This window comes from Loxodonta africana, chromosome 14 (assembly GCF_030014295.1).
Source record: "Loxodonta africana isolate mLoxAfr1 chromosome 14, mLoxAfr1.hap2, whole genome shotgun sequence".
Classification (NCBI taxonomy): Eukaryota; Metazoa; Chordata; class Mammalia; order Proboscidea; family Elephantidae; genus Loxodonta; species Loxodonta africana.
This window is the reverse complement of record NC_087355.1, coordinates 92104449-92131132: the sequence shown is the minus strand read 5'-3', so window position 1 is coordinate 92131132 and position 26684 is coordinate 92104449. Positions and strand designations below refer to the sequence as shown.

The following is a 26684-nucleotide window of genomic DNA, read 5'->3' as shown; positions in this document are numbered from 1 at the left end:
TGGAACCACAGGGTGGGGGTGTCCCGGTCCCCAAGGCCTCAATGAGGGCAGGTGGCCAGCAGGGCCCCTCCCTGCCCTGGTGCGTCTGTGTCTCTGCTCTCGTGACATACCTTCAGTGGAACCACCTCTGGACCCCTCAGTGAGGCTGGGCCGGGGCGTCTGTGAAGGACAGTGTGCGTACACCATGGGCTCTGCTGCCCGTCCCTGCCTTCAGTAATGTGGGTGCACATACAGACGTCTGTCAGCAACCTCCAGAGCTGCCTTCGCTTCTGCCTCACCTCACACGGGGGCCCGGCACACATGTGGGAGCGGCTGTGGGTGGGGCGGGGGACTGCCTGGCTGAGGCCCGCACCTGACAGGGAATTTGGATTGAAGAAAGGAATCAGTGGAGACAAGGGTGGCTGCCCAGGAGTTAGATCCTCCCGTCAGCTGACGCCTCCCACAGTGACGGTGGTGGGTGATGCACCAGGGACGGGATGAGGCTGGGGCTCCCTCCGCTCCCTCCCTTCGTGCCCCATCACGCTGACAAACAGCTATGTCATGGAGATGTCGCCATGGCCACCTGGCCCTCCGCCCTTCCCTGTTGCCCATCAGTACCGGACACTGGTCTCATCCGTCTGAACTACATCATACACCTGGCGAGGCCTTCTGTTCCACGTGCCACTGCTGCTCAGACTGGAGAAGGTCTCACCCTGACCCTGCCATTGAAACCTTTTTTGGGGGGTGTCCAGGGAACCCACGCCAAGCCCCACAGGCTTCTGGAGGCCCAGAAGGAGTCCCCAGAGCTTGCCGGGGCTGCTGGTGCTGGGTAGGCCTACCTCTGCACAGAGCAGGGGGCAGTGGGAGCACATGAAGGATAGAGGGGCAGGAGTGGTGCAGCCTGGGGTGGCGCCAGACCCTCAGCAGTATTCCCGTGATAGCCAGACCTGGATGGGGTGAGGACGGGGAAGCACTGGGCAGCGTGGAGTGGCGTCCCTCACCTTGGGGCCAGACAGGGAAGGCCCAGGGGACATACGAAGGGCCACCCACCCCTCTCGGGTTCTGGCCACTTAGGAACCAGTTCTGGGGCTGTGGCTTGGGCTCTTTTGTTTGAAGTGGCCCAGGTTCTTGCGCTTGAAGCTGGTGGATGTGGGAAAGGTCTTACAGCTGGGTATGAGGGCCTGTCTGCGGCTGCCAGCATGGGGCCCACCATTGTGTCCCCTCCAGCTGACACTGTCTTTGCTCCTTCCCAGGCTGGAGTGGGTGGAGATCATCGAGCCACGTACCCGAGAGCGCATGTATGCCAACCTGGTCACAGGCGAGTGTGTGTGGGACCCGCCCACCGGCGTCCGCATCAAGCGCACCAGCGACAATCAGTGGTGGGAGCTCTTCGACCCCAACACATCGCGCTTCTACTACTACAATGCCACCACCCAGCGCACTGTGTGGCATCGGCCACAGAACTGTGACATCATCCCGCTAGCCAAGCTGCAGACCCTGAAGCAGAACACCGAGTCTCCCCGTGTCTCTGCTGAGAGCAGCCCTGGGCGGGGCAGCGCCATCAGCCGTGAGGGCAGCCCCAGCACCTCCCTTGAGCCGGAGCCTGACACCAGCGAGAAGGCGCAGGAGCTGCCAGGGCAAACAGGGCGGCCAGTGCCATTCGGGGCCACTAAGGAGGAACATGGTGGCAGGTGAGGGGGCAGGGGTAGAGGGCAAGGGGTGGGATGAGCGTGTGGGTGTGGCTGTGCCAGAGCCAGGATCTTCCAGGTGACCACACTGTGACCTGTAGTCCATGGTAAGAGGATTGTCATCTCTGTACCACCATCCCCCTCTTGGTCACGTCCACCTTCCTTGCCTGGGTAGATCTGGTGGGTGATGGTCACTGGCAGTCCAGCTGGACCCGTCTGCCCGGCACTCTTCCTTCACCCCCTGGAACATTCTGGTGGGTTGTGTAGTGCTGCAGAGCTCAGACTTGGAGCAGGGGGACACCCATGAGTGTCAGGAATGTTGAGAACTTCCTCTGCTCCCTCCTCAGATGCAGCCAACCTGAGTGCTTTCCATCCCAAGTGTCCTCAGTGCTGCTTGTCCTGTTGGGAGCATCTGTGGTGGAGGGTTCTGGGTTTGGTTCAGGTGGGTGTCGTCTGCTTGTGGAATAGGCTTTTGGAGGCTCCAAAGCGGAACCCGCGGCAGGAGTGTGACATCTGTCCTGTGCAGGGCAGAGTGGCCAGTGGAGCAGCATCAGGGCATTCACATGGTCAGGGTGCCAGGCGTGGTGCCAGCATCGATGCCTGATCTCCTGTCTAGTAACAGGGTGAGCAGGCAGTGCCCCCTCTCTGCAAACACAGAAGCTGTGCCACAGCTCGGAGCTTGTCACCCTATCCCAACCCATCCCTGTCTAGCTGCCATTGCCAACAAGGGCACCACCGTCCACCCAGTAAACCTGCCATAAGGGGGGCTCCCTTAGCCCCCTCTCAGCCCTGGTGGTCAGGCTGTGCACCCTCATCGCCTGGACAGCCCCCTATGGCACCTCATGCTCAGGCCCTGGGCACCCCTCCCCCTCCTCTAGGACTGGTCCTGTTGTCTCTCAGTCATTTTTACAACCTGTGATGTACATCGTGGGTGCGCGTCGCCTCCATCACCTGGAACTCCTGCTGCCACCTGCCCCATCCATGGGGACCAGAAGGCTGGCACCTGCCAGCGTAACAGAATCCTGGGGGCCACCACAAGCTCGAGGCAGGCAAGGCCCAGCCAGTCTGCGAGGCTCTGTGTGCCCGGACCTTTCTTCAGTCCTTCCCTCCTGACACTGCAACCCTGCCTGTCCTGGTGAGCTGTGTGGGTGCCCTGTGCTCCGAGGGCCCTATGTGTCAACCAGAGCCTGCACTGGGTACCTGGCACTCACACTGCCAACCCCTCCTTGTGTGTAGTTTACGTGTATTGTTACTGTTGCTATGGAGACGAGACTAGAGACATCCCGTGCTCTCTGATTACCTGGCCAGCAGTGGACAACCTTCCACACAGTCACAGAATCCCCGGGCACCCTTCTTCGGTGCTCAGAGACGGCATGCCCTTGTTGAGCGCCTGCTGTGTGCATGCACAACTTGGAGCCACAGGGCAGCCAAGCCCCGGCCCTGGAAAAGGCCAGCTCAGTGGGGGGACAGATGAGAACAGAGGTGGCGCACCCCGGGATCGGGGGGCAGGGGAAACTGGGCACATCCTGGAGATGAAAGGAATGGGCAAGTGGCATTAACATGATTGGATCAGGGCATCCCGACCCGATTTACACTTGGGGGCCCCTTTGCTGCTGCTGACAAAGATGAGGGCTTGTGAGGCAGCCACGTGACAGCAATCAGAAGCCAGCAGCTTCAGAATCTGTTTGGGTGTGAAGGGGTGTGCTGCACCCACACAGCGTGGGAGCTCTGGGGCACGCACCTTGAGCCCAGGGTGCGGCCTCCAAGTGTTGGGGACACCAATGAAGGATGCCATCACAGAAAATGGGGCTGAAGAGACCTGAGGCGGAGAAGGTTAGGCACAGCCAAGGGGTCAAGCCAAGTGGCTGACAGGGACGGGGGCACCCAGCTATGGTGGGAAACCCTGGCAGCATCTGGCAGCGGCAGCCAAATTAAGCCTCCACCAGGAAGTGAAGGGCGGGGACGCAGGAAGATTCCAGGTGCTCAGCACAGCAGAGGTATTCTGAAGAAACCCGAGTGTCAGTGCCTCCGTGGAGAGGTGAGGTGCCCACCTGAGCCTTGAGGCAAGCCTGTGAGTGCATGGAGCCATGCTTGAAAACTGCCCACGACCCCTTAACACTCCCAGCCAAAGTGCAGGCTCTTGGGGCTAAGTAAAGGGCAGGAGAGCTGTGCACTGGAGGGGCAGCGTGAACACACTGGACAGATGGGGTCTGGCAGCCATGGGACATGTGCCGACATGTCCAGACAGGCCGTGGCTGAGGACCCTGCTGCTTGTAGATCCTTGGCTCTTGCCTGCACAACACGCCCTTGTTCTGCACGTCTCCCCATATCCTGCTCTGATCCTCTCCTCCCTCCCTGTGCCCTGCTCTGACCTCTTGGCCCCCCATGTCCTGCTCTGACCCCTCTCGCCAGCTTTGTGTTGGGGCCCTGCACACCTCAGCATCCATGGCGTGGTGAGTACCTGAGGGGGGGTACCTGGTACTCTGTCCCCTGGCCAATGTGCTGGAGGTGCCTCCAGGCACCATGGCCCAGCTATACTGCCCATGCCTGCCTGTGCTGCAGAGGAAGGGCCTAAGGGCGCAAGGGGGTCTGAGGAGTGAGGGGCAGGGACTGTGGGAGATGGGGTGGGGTGGAAGAAGGAAGGGAGTGTAGAGTCTGGTCAGGCATGTGCCCATGTGCCAGCAAGTGCTGGAAAGTACTAGAACGCCCTCAAGAATCTGCCTGACTTGGCCCAGCATCTCAGATCTGGGTAGTCTCAGCTTCACATAGAGACCAGGGTCCTCGGCAACCAGATGTGCAAGGTGAAACCAAGGGGGTGGCCCCATCTCTGGGGTACCCCTAACACCAAGTGACCCTCTGGGCCTCCATATTTAAATATGAGACCCCAGCGTTGGTCAGGTGGGGCTCACATGACACCGCTTTGCCCAATATGGAGTTCATAAAAACGTAAACTCGAGCATGACAGGACATAAACTCTAAAGTTAGGAAATGCGGCAGACTGGGTGGAAGTCCATACAGGGTGCACAAGAGAGGGCCTACCTACCTCACATGAGAGGAGATGTGGGCTACCAGGTGGGTGGGCTGTCAACCCACACGTCAGCTCACGTGAGACACGTCACGTCCACAAACATGAGTGAGAGCTCCACCACACGAAGGGAGATGCTGCTAAAGCTGTTTGTAAGAGAACTGGACCACAAGAGCTGTGGGTGATGCTGGACCACAGACCAGTGGGCAAGGCAGATCCACACTCCCAAAATAGTCTGTAGGTTCAACTCAGTCCCGGGGAGAGTCATAGCAGGATTTCTTTTTTTTTTTTTTGTAAATAAAAATTGACAACTGATTCTAAAATGTATTTGTAATTACAAAGGACCTAGAATAGCCAGCAGTTTTGAAAAAGAAGAATAATCGCTTTTCCATGAGACCAGAACTGGATGGTGCCTGGCTACCATTACTGAACATTTTGATCAAAGATTCTGTAGAAAAATCCTGATCAAAAGGGGGAAAATGCAGAACAGAATTTCAAATTTCGTGGAATGCATGCTTTCTGGAGCCATTGAGATTGGATGAACCCCTGAAACTATTGCCCTGAGATAATCTTTAAACCAAGCTGTAGTGTAGCTTAACTGGTAAAGAATGACTGCCGTGAGCATTGTGCTCTTTTAAGAACTATCTATGTGGGATCAGACTGACAACAGCAACTCAACCAGTTACACAGGAAACTTAGGGGGTAGTGAGTTTATGTTAATGGCAGAGGAAAAATTTGGAAAAGGATGGTGAGACTGGTTGAACAACTCTAAAATATCAATGTCACTGAATTGTACATGTAGAAATTGTTGAATTGGTGTATGTTCTATTCTCAACAACAACTGAAATAAGTTTTAAAAGGAAGAGGAATAGTTGGTGGGAAGAACAGACAAGACCAGGGGTGGTCATCACTGGAGAAGAGGCATGTGGCCCGAAGTGGACCTGTGTACGCGGCCAGTGAGCTGGACAGAGTGCTGGGGCAGCTCAACGAGGAAAGAGTCTTTTCAGCAGATCATTCTAGAACAAATGGATATCCTCAAGGACAAAAATGAACCTCAAACCCTATCTCAGCTCGTACATAAAAACTAATTGAAATGGGATCGTAGACCTAATTGTCTTCCAGACTTTGGGGTTGGTTGGTGGGGACTTAGGATACAAAAACACTGATCATAACAGGAAAACTTGATCAGTTAGACTTGGTCAAAACCATCATCATTGCTCTTCAAAAAATACTGATAGTAGAATAGAAGACAAGCTAGAGGTGGGGAGAGAGTAATCACAGACGTACATAATCTGACAAAGGCTTTGAATCCAGAATATATGAAGAATTGTCACAACCCTGTAATAAGACAGTCCAGTTTTAAAATGGACAGAAGGCATGGCCCTCACAGTGGACGACAAGGAGGCTGCCCAGCACCTGGTGAGTTGCTCCACATCCTCTGTTGTCGCAAAAGGCACCTGAAGTCCCTGGTGGGTGCTGCCACACAGCCCAACAAGGCTCGATCAGACTTAGGGACAGTAACAAAGTGTAGCAAGGGCCCCTAGCAGCTGTGGCTTCCGGTTGGTTCTGGAAGGAATGGCCCTTCCAAGATTCTCTGGGGGAATGCCTGAAGTGTAGGGTCAGACGTGGGCCATCCAGGCCCCCGGACACTGTGGTGCGTTTTTTTCCTGGACTTCTCAACACAGTGTGGAGCCACTACTGGGTTTCACCTGTGTCCAGGCCAGCCCTTGTACCTCAGCCATCCTCCTTAGCTTCTGTGGCTGCTTCATGAGGCTGATTAGGAGTGGATGCTGAAAACGCTTAATCGTCTGTGTCAGTGACACAGATCTTCACTTCTAGATGTATACCTAGGGTTGGGATTGCTGGATCACATGGGTGTTCTATGTTCAACTTTTTGAGTAACCGCCAAACTGTTTTCCACAATGGCTGTACCATTTTACATTCCCACCAGCAGTGCATGAGGGTACCAGTTTCTCCACAACCCCTCCGGTACCCGTTCTCCATTTTTTTGATCATTGCCATTCTAAATGGGCGACGCAGTATCTCATTGTAGTTTCAATTTGCGTCTCCCTTTTTTTAGTGGCTTAGTGGAAACCCTGGTGACATAGTGGTTAAGAGCTATGGCTGGTAACAAAAGGGTAGGCAGTTCAGATCCATCAGGGGCTCCTTGGAAACTCTCTGTGGCAGTTCTGCTCTGTCCTATAGGGTCGCTATAAGTTGGAATTGACTCGACAGCAACGGGTTTGGTTTTTTGGTTTAGTAGGTTATAGGGTCACTATGAGTCAGAATCAACTCGATGGCAATGGGTCTTTTTGGTTTTAGTGGCTAATGAGATGGAATACCAGTTGAGACAGAATACCAACTGAGATGTTTCTACAAACAGATGCAATGCTGGAAGTGCTTACTCATCTATGCCAAGAAATTTGGAAGACAGCCTCCTAGCCAACCGACTGGAAGAGATCCATACTTGTGTCCATTCCAAAGAAATGTGATCCAACAGAATGTGGAGATTATTGAACAATATCATTAATACCACATGCAAGTAAAATTTTGCTGAAGATAATTCAGAAACGGTTGCACCAGTATATCAACAGGTAACTTCCAGAAATTCAAGCCAGATTCAGGAGAGGACATGGAATGAGGGATATCATTGCTTACGCCAGCTGGATCTTGGTTGAAAGCAGAGAATACCAGAAAGATGTTTACCTGTGTTTTGTTGACTATGCTAAGGCACTCGACTGTGTGTGCGTGGATCATAACAAATTATGCATAACATCTCAAAGAATGGGAATTCCAGAACACTTAATCGTGGTCATGAGGAACCTGTACGTAGATGAAGAGGCACTCGTTGAACAGAACAAGGGGATACTACGTGGTTTAAAATTAGGAGAGTGTGCGTCAGGGTTGTATCCTTTCATCATACCTATTCAATCTGTGTGCTGAGCAAATAATCCGAGAAGCTGGACTATATGAAGAACGGGGCATCAGGATTGGAGGAAGACCCATTAACAACCTGTGTTATACAGATGACACAGCCTTGCTTGCTGAAAGTGTAGAAGACTTGAAGCACTTACTGATGAAGATCAAAGACTACGGCCTTCAGTATGGATTACACCTCAACATAAAGAAAACAAAAATGGACCAATAATGAGCAACATCATGATACACAGAGAAAATATTTGTCAAGAATTTCCTTTTACTTGGATCCACAATCAACATCCATGGAGGTAGGGGTCAAGAAATCAAATGATGCACTCATTGCATTGGGCAGATCTGCTGCAAAAGGCCTCTTTAAAGTGTTGAAAAGCAAAGATGTCCTCGTGAGGACGAAGTCAGCCTGCCCCAAGCCGTGGTGTTTTCAGGCTCTTCGTGTGCCTGCAAAAGTTGGACAGTTGTTTGGGTTAATATTTGGCTTTCTTCAGAATCAGCCCTTCTGCTACCAGTCCCACACTATTTTTAAGTTCTAAAGAAGAAAAGCTTTATTGGAAATTTTATTATGTGAGAGTTAGATTAAATTTACTAACTAATTTAGAGAGAAGGTATATCTTAATACTTACAAAGTCTTTCCATCCGAGAATACGTGCTTCTGTGTTATATATTCAGGTCTTCCTTTAAGGACTTCAATAAAGTTTAATAGTTTTACTTATAGTGGGCCTACGTATTTCTTGTTAACGTATGCCTAGGGATTTTGTTTTTGTTCTTTTGTTCCTATCGTGAAAGTGAACTTCAGTTTCATTATAATTTTTTCTGATCAGTTACTGCTAACACACAGAAAAGCCACTGATTTCATGTGTTCCATATGTGAGCAATACATCACTAGGCTCTCTTAGTACTTCTAGTCGATTCTTTTGGGTTTTCCAGGTTGACAGCTAATGATGGTTTTATCTTTTTCTTTCATATATTTAGATCACTTTTTTTCTTGTCTTATTGCACTGACAGGTATTTTCAAAACTGTATTAACTACTGGTGGTGAGAGCAGATAGTCTCGTTCCCGTTTTTAATGGGTGCGCATCCACCTTCACTACTGAACACCGTGAAGGCATTTTGGTTTAATATGGGTATTCTGCATCAGGTTAAATATGTTTTTACTCTGGATGACTGAGAAGTTGTTAAATGATAAATAGGTATTAATCTGATCAGGCATTTGGACATCTGCCAAGGTAGTCACCCACTTATTCTTTCATTTCACAAATAGTCATCAAGTGCTTGTTGTGTGCCAAGTCCCACAATAGGGGCGAGGTCTCAGTGGGGGACCCTCATGAAGCTTGTGAGTGCCCCGAGGATTTTCCGTCTGCACTTCCTTCCCAGACCATCGTGTCACCTCTGGTTGAAGCTGTGGTTCCCACTAACCCAGCGCTGGGCCAAGCTCTGGAGGTCAGAGTCCTGAAATCCAGGATAGCGCCCTTTGGTGGCCCTGCTCCTCTAGTGTCCTGTCTGCCCCGTGGCTTCGGGGCAGGGGCCACAGCGTGAGCTATCTCTTCTGGATCTGGCCAGCAGCACTGGAGGGTGCGGGCTGAGGGCAGAGAACTGGGCCAAAGGAAATGAAGGAGGGGATGGGCCAGGGCTTGGGGGTGCATTCTGGGGAAATAGAAAGCAATTGGGTGACACCCACATTCTTAAGAGGCAGCGAAAGATGGGTTATTTTAAATGCACCGTATTTTTAAGTTGCCATTTACAGTCACTTCTCCTTTGCTGCCCTGTTTTAGCTCTTCGCCACCAGGCGTGTTCCTTGAGAAGGACTATGAGACTTACCGGGACTATGGCATGGACGGCCCACTTCTCCACTACAGGTAGACCTGCTTGCCTCTGTCTGACAGGCTTGGGCAGGGGGCGGTTCTGCCCTGGCAGGGAGGTGCAATGTGTGGGTGGCACAGTAGGGAGGCTGACAGAAGCTGGAGCCAGGCTGTGGGGCTGTGGTTTGTCTTCAGGTTGAAATGGATGCAGGGGGGTGATCACTGAGGACAGAGAAGGATCGCCACTCGGAGCCCGTCAGCCTCTCCTCACAGGGCAAACGTGAGCACCCCACCTAGTGGTACACGGTTCCCACCTACAGAGCAGTCGGGCTGTCCAGGTACAGGGTGGAGGCAACCTGTTGTTGGCTAACAGGCAGTGCCAGCCCTGCAGCCTGGGTCCCTTGGGCTGCGCCAGGAGTGCCACAGGCCAGCCAGCTCCCATGGATGTGGTGATGGACGTGCTAGGGATACTGGGTGACAGATGACCAGCAGCATGTCTTTATATCCTGGGGTGGGCAGGCCATGGATGGAGCCCAGAGAAGAAGGTGAGCACCTGCCTCCCTGTGCCCCGTGCTCTACCAGCCCCAGAAGGCATTCGGAGCCTGAACGCCTGTCTGAGGCGTGGTCCCTTGTCCAGACATGCTGGCCCAGCCTTGACCAGAGCCTACAGGAGCAAGCATAGATAAAGGCCAGCATCAGGTGGTGGGTGGCACAGACGTGGGGTGCAGGAGTCGCACTGAGCACATGCAGGGCTGGGCCAGGCATGATATGAGTGTCGTGTCCACCGGTCAGTGGCTGTGTCCCAGGTTGGAAACAAGCTGCCTGAGGCTCAAGAGGCCAAATGTCCAGCACAGTCATTGCTGGGCGGGGCTGGGATTCAGGTCTAGCACTCCCCAGGGGCTGTAGGCGAAGGCGTGGCAGCACTGGGTAGTCATGCTTCTGTTTAGGTGCAGGGTGCAGAGCAGGGACCACGAGCGGTGCTCTGGCCTAGGCCAGCAGGGCTCCCATCCTCTCTGAGCCTCACTGGAGATACCGTGGATGGAAAGGGGAGGCCAAAGAACCTGTGTGTCTTGCCTGGGTGGGCCGGGATCGGGCTCAGGGCCCTTTCCGATCTGGAGCCTCTGTTCAGTTATGGAAATTGGTTCGTGCCTCCCTCTGCTTGGTGCCGGGCTGGGAGCTGGAGATGAGGCAGTGACAGGCTCAGCATCCTTGCAGGAGGCGCGTGGGGGCGCCCACAGACAAGAGGGGCCAGGACCCACAATTAGGGGCACACAGTCACTCACAGAAACTGGCGAGGGCCTCAAGTGAGCTGTGCTCTCCTCCCTGCAGGGCCTCCTCACTGCAGTGGACCACGGGGACCAAGGAACGCATGCTTATCAAGGTCACAGACCGCGAGCCCAGCTTCTTCACCCCCCAGGGCAATGGCTTCCCCACTGATGGCCAGCCTGGGGCCCGTACCCAGAGGCCGTCCAGTGGCCAGCACTCCCCAGGCCTGCAGACGTTCACTCCTGACACAGACAGTGCCATTTTCTTCCCTGAGAGGCGGCTGTCACCCTTCCTGAAGAGGACTGAGCTTACGGGGAGCTGCTCCCCACTTCCAGGACGTGGGGGCGAAGCCTTCTGCACCCCGCTGCAGGCCCAGCCCCGAAAGCCCTCCAGTGACTCCCAGCCCTCCTCCCCGCGCTATGCCTACGAGCCTCCCCTCTATGAGGAACCCCCTGTGGAGTACCAGGCCCCCATCTATGATGAGCCCCCTGTGGACATGCAGTATGAAGTCAGCGGGGGCTACAAGGCCGGCTCACCGCAAAAGTCACCTGTGCGCAAGCCACGCCCCTTCCTTCAGTCGCCCAAACACGCATCCCCCTCGCCTTACCAGCAGCTGGTACTCACCAAGCAGAGAGGCCCTGAGCGCTTCCTGAGCCTGGACTACAGCCCTGCGGGCAAGGAGTATGTACGGCAGCTGGTCTATGTGGAGCAGGCCGGCTCCAGCCCCAAGCTGCGTGCCGGCCCGCGCCACAAGTACGCGCCCAACCCAGGCGGTGGCTCCTACTCACTGCAGCCCAGCCCTTGCCTGGTGAGGGATCAGCGCCTGGAGGCTCGGTCGGGAGACTACAGCAGCATGGAGGGGCCCGACTTCCGGCACGGACCGCCGTCCACACCACTGCCCCCCGCTCAGGATGACACCATGTCCTGGTGCAGCCAGCAGGACACCATGTCCTCCACAGGCTGCTCCCCCGGCCCTCGCAAGAGGAAGAGCAGGAAACCCTCCCTGTGCCAGGATCCCCACACCTCGTCCACCGACGGCTCAGGGGACCGCAACCCTCTCAGCGAGCCCCTTCTGGCTGAGGAGAGGCCTCCGTGCGGGCCCAGTGTGGCCCCGCTGAAGCGGGCAGATGGGCGGCTGGGCGAGGCAGAGGGGGCGCGGGGTGCCTGTGAGCCCTTCCTGGCGCAGGCACGGCTGGCCTGGGAGGCGCAGCAGGTGCACCACCACATGAAGCAGCGGAGTAGCTGGGACTCACAGAAAGACGGCTCGGGCTACGAGAGTGACGGTGCGGTGCCGCTGCCTATGCCGGGGCCCGTGGTGCGCGCCTTCAGTGAGGATGAGGCCCTGGCCCAGCAGGAGAGCAAGCACTGGAAGAGAAGCACCTTTGAGAAGCTCGGCTTCCCCCAGATTCTGCTTGAGAAGAGCATTTCCGTGCAGACCAACCTGGCCTCCCCAGAGCCTTACCTGCACCCCTCACAGGTAATGTGGTGGGTGGGCGGGGAAGGACGGGGCCCATGCTACCCTGAGACAACTGTCTGCAGTGGTGGGGCCTGGGCGGGTGCAGGGGTGGGATCCCCATGAGGCACCATTCTCAAGCCTGGCCTCCTGAGATGCGGCCCTGCCCCAGCACCCCTGCCTGCTGTGAGGCCCTGAGGTGGGGGCCCCGGGGCTTTCATCACACAGCCATCCTTAGCTTTGGGTCCCAGGAGACCTGGCCATGACTGCAGGATGCAGAGGTGGGCAGTGGAGAAGACAGGAGAGAGTAGGCATGCCTGAAGAGGGGCAGGCGACCTGGCATTCAGGCCATCCGGGGGGAGGAGGTAGGAGTGCAGGGTTGTCTGGGGGTGTGTGGGTGCAAGGTTGCCCTGGGGTGGGGTGCAGGGATGTCCATGGGGGTATCCAATGTCACCTGGGGGTGTTTGGGTGTGCAGTGCCCACTGCAGTGCTGTGGGGGTACGGGGCCATCCATGGGGGTGTGGGGGGATAGGGCTGCCTGTGGGGGTATGGGGGTGCAGGGCCACCCACAGAGGGGTAAAGGGCCTTCTAGGGGTATGTAGGGGTACAGGACCATTCATGGCTACAGGAGGAAGAGGTCCTAGGAACCTGGCTGGTGGAGGTGAGGGCATCACCGCCAGGACCCGAGAGGGACCTGCCCTCCTGCACCTGGGGAGCTCAGGGCTTCACACTTGGGGTTTTCCTGCATGTCAGCTCCGCTTCAAACCCCCCTGCTCTCATGGACCTTTACCGCCTGTACAGACAAGGATGGGCTCCTGCTCAACCCTCTGCCGCCTCTGTCCCTCCCTTTTTCTGGGACTCTTGCCCCCTAGGTAGGGCTTGGACTGCCATGGGCCGGCCAGGTAGACCTGCGTCTTCAGCTCACGTCTCCTGTAGCCCCTGAGCCATTGGAAGCTGAAGGCTGTCTCCTTCCAATGTTATACCTGTGAGGGAATGGGCACTGTCTGCATTAAGTGCTGTCATTTGGGGTGGGGCTCAGCTTCCTTCTACCCTGCCCCTCCGCAGCCATAGGCCTCCTTCCTCAGGCACTGCCTGGGTGCGGGGTGCCTCCAGTGACTCAGGGTGCACCTCCACCAGAGGGCATGTCCCTCGGGCAAGGTTTGGGAGAAGTGTCAGCCCTGGGGTCACTCCCTGAGTCAGACCTCAGGGATAATGGACATGGGGATGGACTTTGGAACCACAGAGCCTGGGTTCCTGTCCCTGTTCCCACCTGCAGCCTGCGCCCTGTCTGATTTCTGCATCCCCGCATCCCAGCTCCAGGGTGGGTATTAGTTCCCTGGCAGGTGGACAGAGCAAAGCGAACATGGGAAGCCAGCCTGGGCCTGGTCCCAGGACCCAGTGACATTGGTGTCCTCACACCTTTTCACACTCTGCTCCTACACTGGTCAGGTAGGCCTGACTCACACCCCTGGGCTACAGTCAGCTGGCCCTGCCCCTAACAGCCCACTTGCCCTCCCCAGTCCGAAGACCTCGGCAGCTGCGCCCAGTTTGAGAGTGGCCGGCAGGGTCGCAGCATGGTGCCCAGTGCCAGCTGCGTCTTCCCCGCCTTCACGCTGCGCAAGCCCTCCTCGGAGACGGACATCGAGAACTGGGCCTCTAAACACTTCAACAAGCACACACAGGGCCTCTTCCGGCGCAAGGTATCCATCGCCAACATGCTGGCCTGGAGCAGTGAGTCCATCAAGAAGCCCATGATCATGACCAGCGACCGGCATGTGAAGAAGGAGGCCTGTGAGATCTTCAAGCTCATCCAGATGTACATGGGTGACCGGCGGGCCAAGGCTGACCCACTGCACGTAGCCCTGGAGGTGGCCACCAAGGGCTGGAGCACTCAGGGCCTGCGGGACGAGCTCTACATCCAGCTCTGTCGGCAGACCACAGAGAACTTCCGCCTTGAGAGCCTGGCTCGCGGCTGGGAACTCATGGCCATTTGCCTGGCCTTCTTCCCGCCCACGCCCAAGTTCCACTCCTACCTGGAAGGCTACATATACCGGCACATGGACCCTGTCAACGACACCAAAGGTAAGGCCCGAGCGCAGAAGCTCAGCTGCCCAGTTCAGCACAGCCACAGCACCCAGTCCTGGGCCCACCTGACCCCTTTGCACCCCAGGCCTGCTGTGAGGTAAGGTTGGGACCATGGTGAGAGCTTCCTGGCTGTGCTGGCCACCCTTGGTGAGTGCAGGGGCTTTAACAGCTCCTGCTGCAGACTGGTGCCGTGGAAGCAGGAGGTACGTGGGGCGGCGCGTAGGGAGGGCAAAGTGCTGTGCAGGAGTGCCGCCTCCATGAAGACGTGCGTGCCATGCCCCTTAGAAAACTCTGTGCAGGTCCCCTGCACGTGGGTGTGCTCAGGGCACCCTCATGGCATACAGACTCGAGTCTGTGTCTTGGGTCCTGAGAAGAGCTGTGTTCACACCTAGCAGAGGGTCCTGGGGCACCACCGGGGCAACTGTTGGCCTGGCCTCAGTGTCTAGGTTCCAGTGCTGGGGAGGGGGGAGTCCAGCTGTAGGGAGAGCAGCAGAGGCCTCGGTGAGGCTGCTTGGGGCAGTGTAGTGCCATCCAGCATGTCTGTGTCAGTGGAGGTTCTGAAGCCTAGGGGTGCAGTGTCAGACACAAATCGCCGAGTCAGCAGAAGCGCCTCACCTCCAGGTGGCGCTTCTCGGCTGGGGTTGCAGTGAGGACCAGTGCGCCCATCCCTGGTCTTCAGGGCCTCTCTGGGAGCTGCGTCCCCATCAGCTTCACAGTTCACCTCATCCCTTCCAGAGGACCCTTGAGCCAGAGGCCGCAGCAGAAGTATTTGTGTCTCCATTGCCGACATGGCATGCAGCCCATAGCAAGCACCCACAAAATGTCTGCTGGGGAAAAAGAGAACAGGTAGGAGATGGACAGCCAGAGGCCACAGGGCCAGGCACAGGCCAGCCTAGAAGAGCCAGCTAACTAGGTGTTCTGCCCAGCCATCTCTATCATGGGCCCCGCAGTTCGCTCCCCTTCACCCAGGGGTTGTACGTGCTCTATGCCCATGGGGCCCCAGCCTCCATGTGAGCATGAGTGGGCTTCAGCCCCAACAACCATGGCTTCGAGGCACCCAAGTAAGGCCTGTGTGGTTCTAGAGCCGCCAGCTGAACCGGGACCACAGAAAGGACTTGGGGGTCTGTGTGGTCTGCCAGCAGGTCCTGTGTCCCAACTGTGGGGTCTGGTCTCACGTCTGTGGCCAGCATAGCCTGGCAGCCAGAACCCCTGTCTTCTGCCTGAGGGCCTTCTACCTCCAGACAGGGTGTCCACCCCCATCTCAGATGGCCCTTCCACCCTTCCAGATCAGCCTGCTGTCTGAGGAGGTCCATCCAGCCTTGGTAATTGTCCTTTCATCTCAGACCCACGTGGATCAGTGTGCTGGCTGCTCCGTGTCAGAAAAGTCGTGCCCTATCAGCCTAGGAGGGGGCTGCCTTTCCTCCAAAGGATGAACAGGTCTGCTGCATAGTCCTGAGAAACATGGCTGTCACCAGAAAGGAGACTGAGGCTGAGAGGGATGAGTACCTTCCTTGGGGGATGTGGCTGGTGAGAGGCACAGCTGAGTCCAGCTTCTGTGAGTGGCTCCATCACCCCCCTCTGTACTGCCTGCCTTGGCCTCAGGAGCCTTTGATTCATCCACCAACATCAGCATCTGTGTGATGTTTACTGTGTGGTGGCTCCCCCTGGTGAACCGCCGAGAGTCACACTGTCCATCTAAGGTCTCATGAGCCCCTCTTGGCTTAGCCTTGTCTCGTAAATGGTCACACCTTCATTGCAGGCACCAGCTGGGGTTCATCTCACTGTGACCTCCCTGAAACAGGCTCTCTTAGCACAGACATTGCAGAAGTGCTTGGCAGTGGACGCGACAGATCCTGAGCTTTCATTCACTGCTCGTGCTTTTGTTCATTCAACAAGACTTCCTGGCTTCCAGTTAAAGATGGCAGATTGAATGTTATGCATTTACTTACACTCTGCCTTGAACTCCTGCTAAAATAACGGAAGGAATTTTTAAAAGACGAATACCTACAATGACAAAGTGAAGGAAAAGGAGCAACGGTCTTTTGGAAGCTGGAAAGCACTTGGGGTCTTAAATTCACACTTTGTACATTCCATGTTCCTGTTACTAATGGATGTTTGCAGCTGTTTGTTTTCATTTTGAGTCATGCCACATCAGATAAATGAAGGTCCCAAAAGCTTGACTCCATCCACATCATTAAGGTTGACTCCACTTTGAGGAGGCAGCTCTTCCCCAGTCATATTTGAGTGCCTTCCAACCTGAGGGGCTCATCTTCCAGCACTATATCAGACAGCATTCCGCTGCTGTTCCTAAGGTTTTCACTGATCAGTATTTTTTCAGAAGTAGACTGCCGGGTCCTTCTTCCTAGTCTGAAATTTCAGATGAAGCCTGTCCACCAAGGGTGACCCTGCTGGTATTTGAAATACCAGCGGCAAAGCTTCCAGTATCACAGCAACACCCAAGCCACCACAGTACAACAGCCAGACAGACACTCATTTTATGGCGGAAGTATAAAATGAGTATCCATAAGTCAACACTGATAATAAGTGATGAGTTAGATAAAATAAGAACAGACTAGTCTGTGCAGAAGAATTCCAAGTAATTTATGTAGCTCCTTGAGGTGGAGCATAACTCCCCACTCCTTACGTGTTGAGTTGAACATAGTGACTTCCTTCGGAAATAAAGTATGGAAATGGGGAACAAAACAGTAACTGTAGTGGAGAAACATGACAAACACTGCCTCATCCAGGTGACCAGGGCCAACATCAACAGTATTAAGTCATGTGGATATGACGTGCCCTTGATATAATGTGGTCCCAAGAAGCCCTGACCCTAGTCTAACCATGAGAAAAATATCAGACAAACCCCAATTGAAGGACATTCTGCAAAATCCTTGACCAGTTCTTCTCAGGGGTTTCTGAGGAGCAGAAAGAAAAAAAAATGATGAAAAATGAACAGAGCTTTAGGGATCCGTGGGACACCATCAAGCATACCAACATATGCATTATGGGAATCCCAGGAGAGAAAAAGGGGCAGGAAGAATATTTGAAGAAATAATGGCTGAAGACCTCCCAAATCTGGTAAAAGACATAACTATATGCATCCAAGAAACCCAGCATACTCCAAGCAGGATAAATCCAGAGATCTAAACCGAGACACTTTGTAATCAAATTGTTGAAATCCAAAGAAAAGGAAAATTTTGAAAGCAGCAGGAAAAAAGCATCTCATCACATATAGAGAACCCTCAATAAGATTAACAGCTGATTTTTACCTCAGAAGTTATGGAGGACAGAATTGGTGAGATAACATATTTAAAGTCCTGAATGAAAGAAAAAACTTGTCAACCAAGAATTTTGAATCCAGCAAAACTATCCTTCAAGAATGAAAGAAAAATTAAGCCATTTTCAGATAAACAAAAGCTTAAGGGAGTTCATTTCCAATAGACCTGCCCTACAAGAAATGCTAAAGGGAGTCCTTCAGGACACTAGACAGTAACTTGTAGCCATAAGAAAAAATAACACTAGTAAAGGTAACTTAAAAGGTACATATAAAAGCTAATATTATGTCCTTTCTGTTTGGCTTGTAACCTCTCTTTTTTGTATATGATTTAGAAAGTAAGTGCTTAATTATAATCTATGTTAACAGGCATACAGCATATAAAGATGGGATTTGTGACAAGAACATTAAGGGAGAAGAATAGAGATATATAGGAGCAGGGGGTAGTATATTATTAAAACAAAGGTGATATTATTCAAACTAGATTGCCGTAAGTTTCAGGTGTTATTTGTAATCTCCAAGGTAACCACTAAGGAGACAGCTAAATATATAGAGAGAAAGAAAAGGAAAGAAAGTGGGAATAAAACACCCAAAATAAATAAATAAATAAGTAAATACAAAATAAAGCATTAATGGAGGAATTAAAGCACAAAAATGTTTAAGACGTACAAAAAACAAATACCTAGTTCACAGAAGTAAATCCTTCTTTATCAAGAGTCACGTTCAATGTAAATGGATTAAAATCTATTAAAAAGCAGAAATTGCCAGGTTCAATTTAAAAAACAGGCACCTTCTATATGCTGTCTACAGGGACTCACTTTAGATACAAAGACACAACAAAAACGTTAGAAGGAAAAGGATGAGGGAAAAAATAATGCCATGCAAAAGAGAGCAAGGTGGCTATATTTTTGTCAGACGAAATAGGCTTTAAAAAGATCACAAGAGACAAGGACATTATATATCGACAAAAGGTTCAATCCATCAAGAAGATAGAATAATTATGAACCTGTGTGTATGTTGGAGCCCTGGTGGAGCAGTGGTTAAAGCGCTGAGCTGCTAACCAAAAGGCTGACAGTTCAAATCCACCAACTGCTCCTAGGAAACCGTATAGGCCAGTTCTCCTCTGTCCTACAGGATTGCTGAGTCGGAATTGACTGGACAGCAATGGCTTTGGTGGCTTGTTTTGTTTTTGTTTTTTAATGTACAACAAAACCAAAATATATAAAGCAAAAAATGACAATTGAAGGGAGAAATAGAGTTCTACAATAATAGAGACTTCAGTACCTCACTTTCAATGATGTATAAAACAACCACGTAGATCAGTACAGAAATTGAGGACTTTAACACTGTCAATCACTTCTACCTAACACGTATAGAGCACTCCTCCCAACAGTGGATACACACTCTTCTCACGTGCACACGGGACATGTGAAGAACTCCCACTTCCTTGACCAGAATTCACAGGCTCACATCTTGCCCTGTTGGCATTCTTTTTCTCATGCTCTCTTCCCATAGCATCTGTTTGGTCACCCTGAGATACATTTTTAACCCTGAACCATTTGAGGTTAGGCTACAAAGATCATGACTCTTCACCCCAAAATATTTCAGCGTGTATCTTCTAAGATCAAGGAATCCTCCTTCATAGCCACCATCTCCACCTCCCCACCAGAGCAGCCACTGTCCTGGCCCTGAGGGTCCTGGGAAGCCAAAACAAAGCCCTAGACAGGTGGGTGGGGGACTGGTGATGCCGTGTAGTCCAGTGCATGCTGGTCAAACATTGGCTGTCCAGGTGGTGAGAGGCATGTGGCCTGGTGTTTTGGGGGGACGACCGCATGAGGTGGCATCAGAGACACAGGTGGATGGGAGCAAGAGAGAACCACACTCAGCCCCGTGGAGAAGGCCTGAGGGTGGGAAGGTTGAGGGTGGGGGACTATGTGCTGGGAGGGCTGTGAGAGCCCAGCGGGCATCCTTTGAGCACACTAAAGCTGCCTCCCCCTCCCCTGACCCTCCCACCCCGTCCTGGGCAGCCTGAACTGACCCAATTTTAGGGGCTTTGAAACTGGCAGGCTGGAGCCACCTTGAGCAGCAGCCCAGTTAGTACCCAGGCCCACCTCTGCCCCCAGTGCACAGCCATTTAGGAACCCAAAGGGTGGGCCAGGGTCCCCTCAGGAGCCCCCCTTAGCCTAGCTGTGGGGCAGAGGGGCTTGCTGCCCTGGCGCCTCCCTTGCACTTCCTGCCCACTGCCAGCAAGAGGAGCCGCTCTCTAGTCCAGACAGTGCTCTAATGGCCAAACTCTCTCATGGAGCCTGCATGTGCACACGCACTCATCCTTCCTGTCCCCAGGGTCTGGACAGGAAACGGCCACTTACACTCATCACCCCCACTGACCACCCCAGCACTCCCAGGCTCCAGCCCTGCCAGCCCACAGATGGGCATCAACCCCAGTGTCCCCAGAGACCAGCAGCTGACCCCAGTCAGCCAGCAAAACCCAGGCCTGTCTCCCTTCAGGATCCCAACAAGGTGCAGCATCCCCCTAGCTGTGTTCCTCTGAATGGAGGCCCCATGGGCCCACACTCCCAGCCTGTTGTTCCGTGGTCCTCACCTTTGTGTTTGCTCCCCAGTGACACAGCACATAAAAGAGCTCCTGGAGAGAAACACTAAGAAGAAGTCCAAATTGAGAAAGAAACCCAAGCCTTATGTTGAAGAGCCGGATGGTAGGGGCCTCTCCCGCCACCCAGCGTGGCGGCTACGCCTGTGCCTAGCTCTCCTCTCTCCGCCTTTGGCCATGCCTCTAACTGCTTCTGGGCTGGGGGGCGGGAGCACTAACCCTCAGGCCTGCAGCTGCCTCAAGTGAGCTGAGGCCCCGGGTTCACCTGCGGTGCCGAACCCCAAGATCCTGGGCTAGGAGAGGTGGCGTCTGCCCCTGTGATGTTTTTCTTTGGAAACGGCTCCAGCCGTTTCCAGCTTGCATGCTGGAGGGGGAGGAGGAAGCAGTCTACCAAGGCCTCCCGGAGGTGCAGTCCCCAGGTGAGTGTAGTGGGCTTGGCCTGTTGGGAGGCTCATGGGTGGGTGAGGGGGTACCCTGAGGGAGCAAAGCCCAGCATTCAGAAGCTGGCAGGAATTACCTCTCTCTGGGTGCTCCTGCCTCCTCCAGCATCCTCCCAATCCATTGCCAGTCCCTCCTAATTGGTCCCCACTTCTTCTCCTGGGCCCTGGCCCAGGGCAGATGCCACATGCCCAAGGCTGTCCCTGTTGCCAGGAGCTGTGCTGTAGTCAGCCCGCCTTTGGCCTCCTTGGGCACCTCTCTGGGCTGAGCTGTCTTCTCTCTGCGTCTGGGAACACACAAATCCTCTGAGGCCACTCAGACTGGGGAGGTCCTCCTTGACTGCACGCCGCCTGTAGGGCCCCAAGACAAGGCCAGGGGCACTTCCTCCAGAGGAGGCTTGCTGGGGACCAACTCCTGAGCCAGGAGAAGGCTGGAGGGGTGTGGAGGGTTTACAGCCTGGGCTTGTGGGCACCACAGTGGGGGAAGGCTGGGTGGGCATCTGGCCTCTTGGCCCTGCAGTCCTGGACCTGGAGGCCGTACCCATGGGCAGTACCAGGTTAGAGACTGTAGACCCTGGACTCCTGGTGCATGTGCTGCACCCAATGCCGGTTAGGACACCAGCGACCTCGGCTGTTGAGTGAGGGTCCGTGCTCCACCCCATGGCCTGTTCTCTAGCTGTCCCTCCCAAGCCCTCGAGGCAGGCCTTGTCCTGTCCCCATCCTATAGAGGAGGCCAGTCAGAGAGGTGAGGCCTGGCCCCCCATCAAGGGCAGCCTGGGACAGGGCTCTGCTTGTGGCTCCACGGGGCCTGAGACCAGGGAAAGGCAGCAGATGCTCAGCCCCTTCTGCACTGGCCAGAGACCTAGGGGAAAGGCAGGCGCTGCCCCCTGGCTTCCTGCCTGCAACACTCTCCTCTGTGCCGGCTCCGGCCCAGGTCCCATTCGCTAGCTACATTTCATTCTCTGGCAGGAGGGAGCAGGACCCACCTAGGGAGCCATGGAGTGGCCCTGAGGGGCCAACTGGGCCCGAGTGCAAGGACAGGGCTGGAACTGGGGCTCTCCCCATGGGAACTTGGGGTCCCCAGAGGCCAAGACAGATTCTCCAGAACTGTCCAGGAAAAATGCTTAATCATGTCTTCATTTTCATTAGTCTTTAAAAAAAAAAAAATCCCTTTAACAGAGTGACAACTATTTCATAATGACTAGCAAGACTCAAGGGCTCAGATCTGAGGCTGCTCTGGCCCTGGCGCATGGACGATATCACTGGCTTGGGTCCTGGGGCTGTGCACGTGGCCCTGTGTGTCTGCACCTGTCTGAGCTACCCCTGGCCCAGACAGCATCCACGACTCTTCTGACTCTCTATCTGGTGTACGTTTTTCCTGCTTCTCCTCCCTCCCAGACCCATCCAGGTGGAGTCTCTGTCTGGCCTGTCTCCAGGTTGCCTGTCCTGCCCCTAGAGTGCTGGGACCACCAGGGCCTGGGCTCTGCTGCCAACATGAAGCTCTAGGGAAACGCCCCGCCTTGGAACAGGAGGCCTGAGGTCTCTTGAGGCACCACCCTCAGTCATGAGGGGCCCACAGATGAGCTCTTCTGCAGTGCCAGGCTTGCCCCTTCTGCCCCCCAGGCCATGCCCTTGACCTCTGCTTTGCGGCCCTTAATAGCACCCACCTGGGAGCACCTTCCAGCCCTGGGTCCACGGCCCTTGCCCTGGACTGTGGAAGCTCCATACACCTGGGTGGTCTGGCTGGCAGGTCTGTCTGTCTGAGCACCCTCCTCCGCCCCTCTGAGAACAGGTCCATGAGCACCTAGCCAGGGGAGGAGGCTGAGAGGGGGGCCCTCTCCTGCTGCAGGCCTGCTAACCTCCAGGCCATGGGTACCAAATGGCCTGTGTCATTGGGAATGGGCACCTGGAAATAACCCCTGTCCTCCAGGGGCTCCACACAGAGTAGGCCTGAGGCAGAAGGTCCTCCCTGTGACTTCTAGGGGCATGAGCCTCTGCCCACCCTGAGCCTCACCCCTTCCCAAGTGGTCTCTGTTTCCAGGGACAGCGTGAGGACTTGCTGCCCCGAGAGGTGGGCCTGGCCCCAGGGTCTCCCAGGAGCTGCTTCTCTTTGCCCTCTTTATGCTTCCTCTTTGTAGTCTCCCCGCGTGCCGTGCCTTGGCTGACGGTGTCCACTCTTTTGCAGGGGTGGCAATAAGCACATATGCCAAGTACTGCTACCACAAGTTGCAGAAGGCCGCCCTGACTGGGGCCAAGAAGGTAAGAGCTAGGCAGGCCTGGTGGCGAAGCTCCAAGTTCAAGGTTCTGTGGCAGGCAGGGGTTGCTGGCAGATAGCCATACACTCTGGGCCCAGAGGCCCTGGGCTGGGAGAAGACCCTTCTGCAGGGGCTGCCTCACCTTTCCCCCAAGGAGGTCCCACTGGTGCCTAAACCCCCGTCCAGGTGCCAAGCCAGGGCAGCAGGTTGCGGGGGGGTCTGGACCATGAGATGACTCCTCCCCAGGGGACCCTTGCCCCACCACCCCTGCAGGCTGCCCCTTAGCCTGTGCAAGGCCCCACTCTGGACTCCCGGGCAAGCTCAGAAATCACCTGCCAGGGGCCAGACACAGGTCCTTCTCCACATCAAGCCGCCAGCCCAGCAGTGGCCGCTCCCACCAGCAGGCAGGTCGAAGTCCTGGGGTCCACAGTCTATGCAGCACCCTCCTCCCAGCACCGGAGAGCCCCAGACCCCATCCTAGGACTTGTCTGGTGCCAGCAACGAGGCTTGGGGATACCCCCAGAGGGCGTACTGTTCTGAGCCCATGAAGACCAGGCAGACCAGTCCAAGAATGCCTGGCCTTGTCAGCCTCACCTCCCGGGGCGGTCAGGAGAAACGCTTCTTGTGGACAAGCCACCAGCCCTGGTTGTCTTTGCTCCCGCCCAGCTGCCACTCTGACCTGGGGCCTTTGCACACCCAGCAGGGCTCAGCCAGTCCTGCCCTCCTGGTCCCTGGGGTGCTCATATTCCCTCCTCCAGGGAGGGCACAGACTGCAGGGTGTCCACCTGAGAGGGTCACACTGGACCTGAGAGGAGCCGTTGGAAATTCTCTACGAGTTTGCCTGGGGCCCGTCGGGCTGGGGAAGAGGCTGTGCCCATGGCCAGTGGGAAACCCCTGCAGCCAAGTGTAGGTCTGGCAGGACAGGCAGAGGAGGACACATCCCGGAGGCCCTTGAGCTCCCTGACCAGCCCCTTCCCCCCACTCACTTGCCCACTCCAGTGGGTTTTGTTCCTTGGCTTCACGGGGACGTGCCAGCCCTCTGTCCGTCCTCCCTCCTGTACCCCACCCAGGTGCAGTGTCCTTGTCCCCCTCCCCGACTCAACCCAGAGACCCTCCTGCCCCCCTGCCTTCGCCTGCCTCTGTGGAGGCTGCTGCCCAGCTCCAGCCCAGGCCCTCTTGCCATTTAACACATTGCGCCTACCCAGGGCTTTATTCAGCCATTTCTTCTGTCATAGCCAGACCTCCAGAAACCACCGCCTGCCCTCACCCCCAGGATGGACCCCCCCCCCAGGGTGGTCTCATGACCCAGATCAGCTACCAGGCCCCTGCTGTAGTCCCTAGGTGGCTCTTGGACTGGTCTGTCCAGGGGTCTCTCCGGCCTGCCTCCTGCGTGCCCACCAGGCCTCTTGAAGTTTCAGGGCACTGTAGGTGGCTAGCGGGAGGCCCCTTGGTGGCTGAGGACTTGGGGACCATGTAGCTGTGGGTACACCCAGGTGGCCCCCAGGATGGCGGTGGGCAGAAGTTTGGAGTTTGCAGGGACAAGAGGATAGAGAAGCCCAGACAGGGAGGGCCTGGTGGCCAAACCCAGGGGTGATCCTGGGAGGCCAGGACAAGTAGGAGAGCCAGCTCTCTTCCAGGGGCTGCGGAAGCCCACCGTGGAGGAGATCCGGCATGCTAAGAACGCCGTGTTCAGCCCATCCATGTTCGGCAGCGCACTGCAGGAGGTCATGAGCATGCAGAAGGAGCGCTACCCTGAGCGGCAGCTGCCCTGGGTGCAGACGCGGCTCTCAGAGGAGGTGCTGGCCCTCAATGGCGACCAGACAGAGGGCATCTTCAGGTGCCACACCATGCTGCCTGGCCCTGGGCACGGGGTGAGGGGAGATGGGCATGTGGTGATGAAGGGCTCCCACACCCAGCCCATTGGCTGCTACATCAACCCCAGGCCACTCAGCCTAGGTAGGTGGGTGGCCGGTGAAGGTGGTCCCTGCAGAAATGGCCATCGAAGGCCCAGAGGGTGTGTGGACTCCAGTCACGGGGCAGGGCATGAGTGTTCCCTGAGCCATGCGTCCAACTCAAGCAGAGCTCTGCCACCCCACCAGACGCCTATCCTCGGCTCTGAACAGGACGGTGATGGCCCTGCTGCACAGGCTTGTGAGGAGCAGCAGGTCCCGTACCAGTGAGGCTGGCCACAAGTCCGAGTGGTATCTGCTGTGCTGCAGTGGCCACAGAGGTGACTTACTGCGTGACTCGCCTGTCAGGATTGGACCCCCAGGCTCCAGGAGGCAGGAGGATGGCTGGGGAAACTGAGGCTTGCTGGGTTTGGGCTTCACAGAGGGCCTTCTGCCTCCTGCTCCCGGCAAGGTCCAGAAAGGATCAGAGCTGTTCACCCCTAGGTCCAGCTGCATAGTCCAGGGGCCTCCAGGAGGGCTGAGAACAGCTGTGTAGGGCTGGGGGTTCTGGTTGCTAGGCCCTGCCTACCCACCTTGGGTCTGTGGCAGACACCATCTGAGACTGGCCTGTGCTCCACAGGGTGCCTGGAGACATTGATGAAGTGAACGCCCTAAAGCTCCAGGTGGACCAGTGGAAGGTGCCGACAGGCCTGGAAGACCCCCACGTCCCTGGTGAGGGTCCCCCAACCCTCTGTGGTAGCCTGGGCCTGGCAGTGCAGGCAGTGGGGTCTCAGGGGCCCCAGGGGTCGATGGTCCATTTCAGGCCCAGCGGTGACCTCAGCTTCAGCCTGTATAAAGTGCCATCCCCACGCCCACCCCGGCCTGTGCTCCCTGCCCCTCAGCATGGCTGGCCCCCCACTTCCTGGTACCTGCCCATCATCTAAGCTAGCTGGCCACCACACCTGAGTGCTCACGCCGCCTTCTAACAGTCTGCTCCCGCAGCATCTCCCCCTGCGGACTGCCCCTTCCCCTAGTGGAGACCCTCTAGGGTCTTTACCATCCCCACCATGTCTGCAAGTGGACCCCTTTCCTGACAGGCCCCCTCAGCCCAGAGCGCCCCTTATACTGTGGCCACTCGCTGGGCGGATGTGCTTCCTGCCTGGGTGCTGGCCATTGGGCCCTGGCTGAGCACCGTACGCTGTGTCTGCAGCATCGTTACTGAAGCTGTGGTACCGGGAGCTGGAGGAGCCGCTGATCCCACACGAGTTCTACGACCAGTGCATCGCGCACTACGAGAGCCCGGAGGCCGCGGTGGCCGTGGTGCATGCGCTGCCGCGCATCAACCGCATGGTGCTGTGCTACCTCATCCGCTTCCTCCAGGTACTTCCTCCATGAGCCCGCCCTCAGCCGGTCCCTGCAACCCCCTGCCGGCTCTACCCTCCGCCCGCCCCTCCCCACAGGTGTTCGTGCAACCCGCCAACGTGGCCATCACCAAGATGGACGTGAGCAACCTGGCCATGGTGATGGCGCCCAACTGCCTGCGCTGCCAGTCGGATGACCCTCGCGTCATCTTCGAGAACACGCGCAAAGAGATGTCCTTCCTGCGCGTGCTCATCCAGCACCTGGACACCAGCTTCATGGAGGGCGTGCTATAGCGGGTGGGTGGGGCGGGAGCACGTGGGAGGGGGGCCGTCTCAGCCCAAGGGTCGCATGCCTAGCCCCTCCATGCCGCCGACCTGCCTGCTCAGAGTAGACGTGCCGCCTGGAGCCCACCCTCCCCCCCCCACCCCGGCCCTTGTGCCCCCAGGGCTCCCCACGTACCCTGCTGGGTGTGAGGGTGCACCTTGGCCAGGACAGAGCTCTGACTACGGGAAGAGCGCCTCTGGCCCCCAACCTCACGGCCAGTTCCTGCCGGCCCTCCCTGCCCACTGCGACCGTGGGTCAGTCCGGTGAGCCAGCAGCGCAGCCCTAAGTAAGTGCCTTCTGTTTCCC

The 26684-nt window shown here is 55.9% G+C and overlaps 1 protein-coding gene across 2 annotated transcripts in view; it reads left to right on the top strand.

Moving 5' to 3' along the window:
• Positions 1–26347, top strand: part of ARHGAP39 (Rho GTPase activating protein 39) — a 121079-nt gene extending 94732 nt beyond the window's left edge. Inside the window, exons 3-12 of one of the 2 annotated variants that reach the window (XM_064268284.1) lie at positions 1233–1670; positions 9399–9482; positions 10755–12168; positions 13665–14226; positions 20125–20217; positions 22734–22807; positions 24441–24640; positions 25333–25424; positions 25903–26072; positions 26153–26347. In XM_064268284.1, coding sequence (XP_064124354.1) covers positions 1233–1670; positions 9399–9482; positions 10755–12168; positions 13665–14226; positions 20125–20217; positions 22734–22807; positions 24441–24640; positions 25333–25424; positions 25903–26072; positions 26153–26347 — 3322 coding nt within the window. Of the gene's footprint in view, positions 1–1232; positions 1671–9398; positions 9483–9626; positions 9706–10754; positions 12169–13664; positions 14227–20124; positions 20218–22733; positions 22808–24440; positions 24641–25332; positions 25425–25902; positions 26073–26152 lie in introns of those variants that run through there. The other variant, XM_023542104.1, reaches the window with a different exon arrangement.
• The last annotated feature ends 337 nt before the right edge of the window (positions 26348–26684 follow it).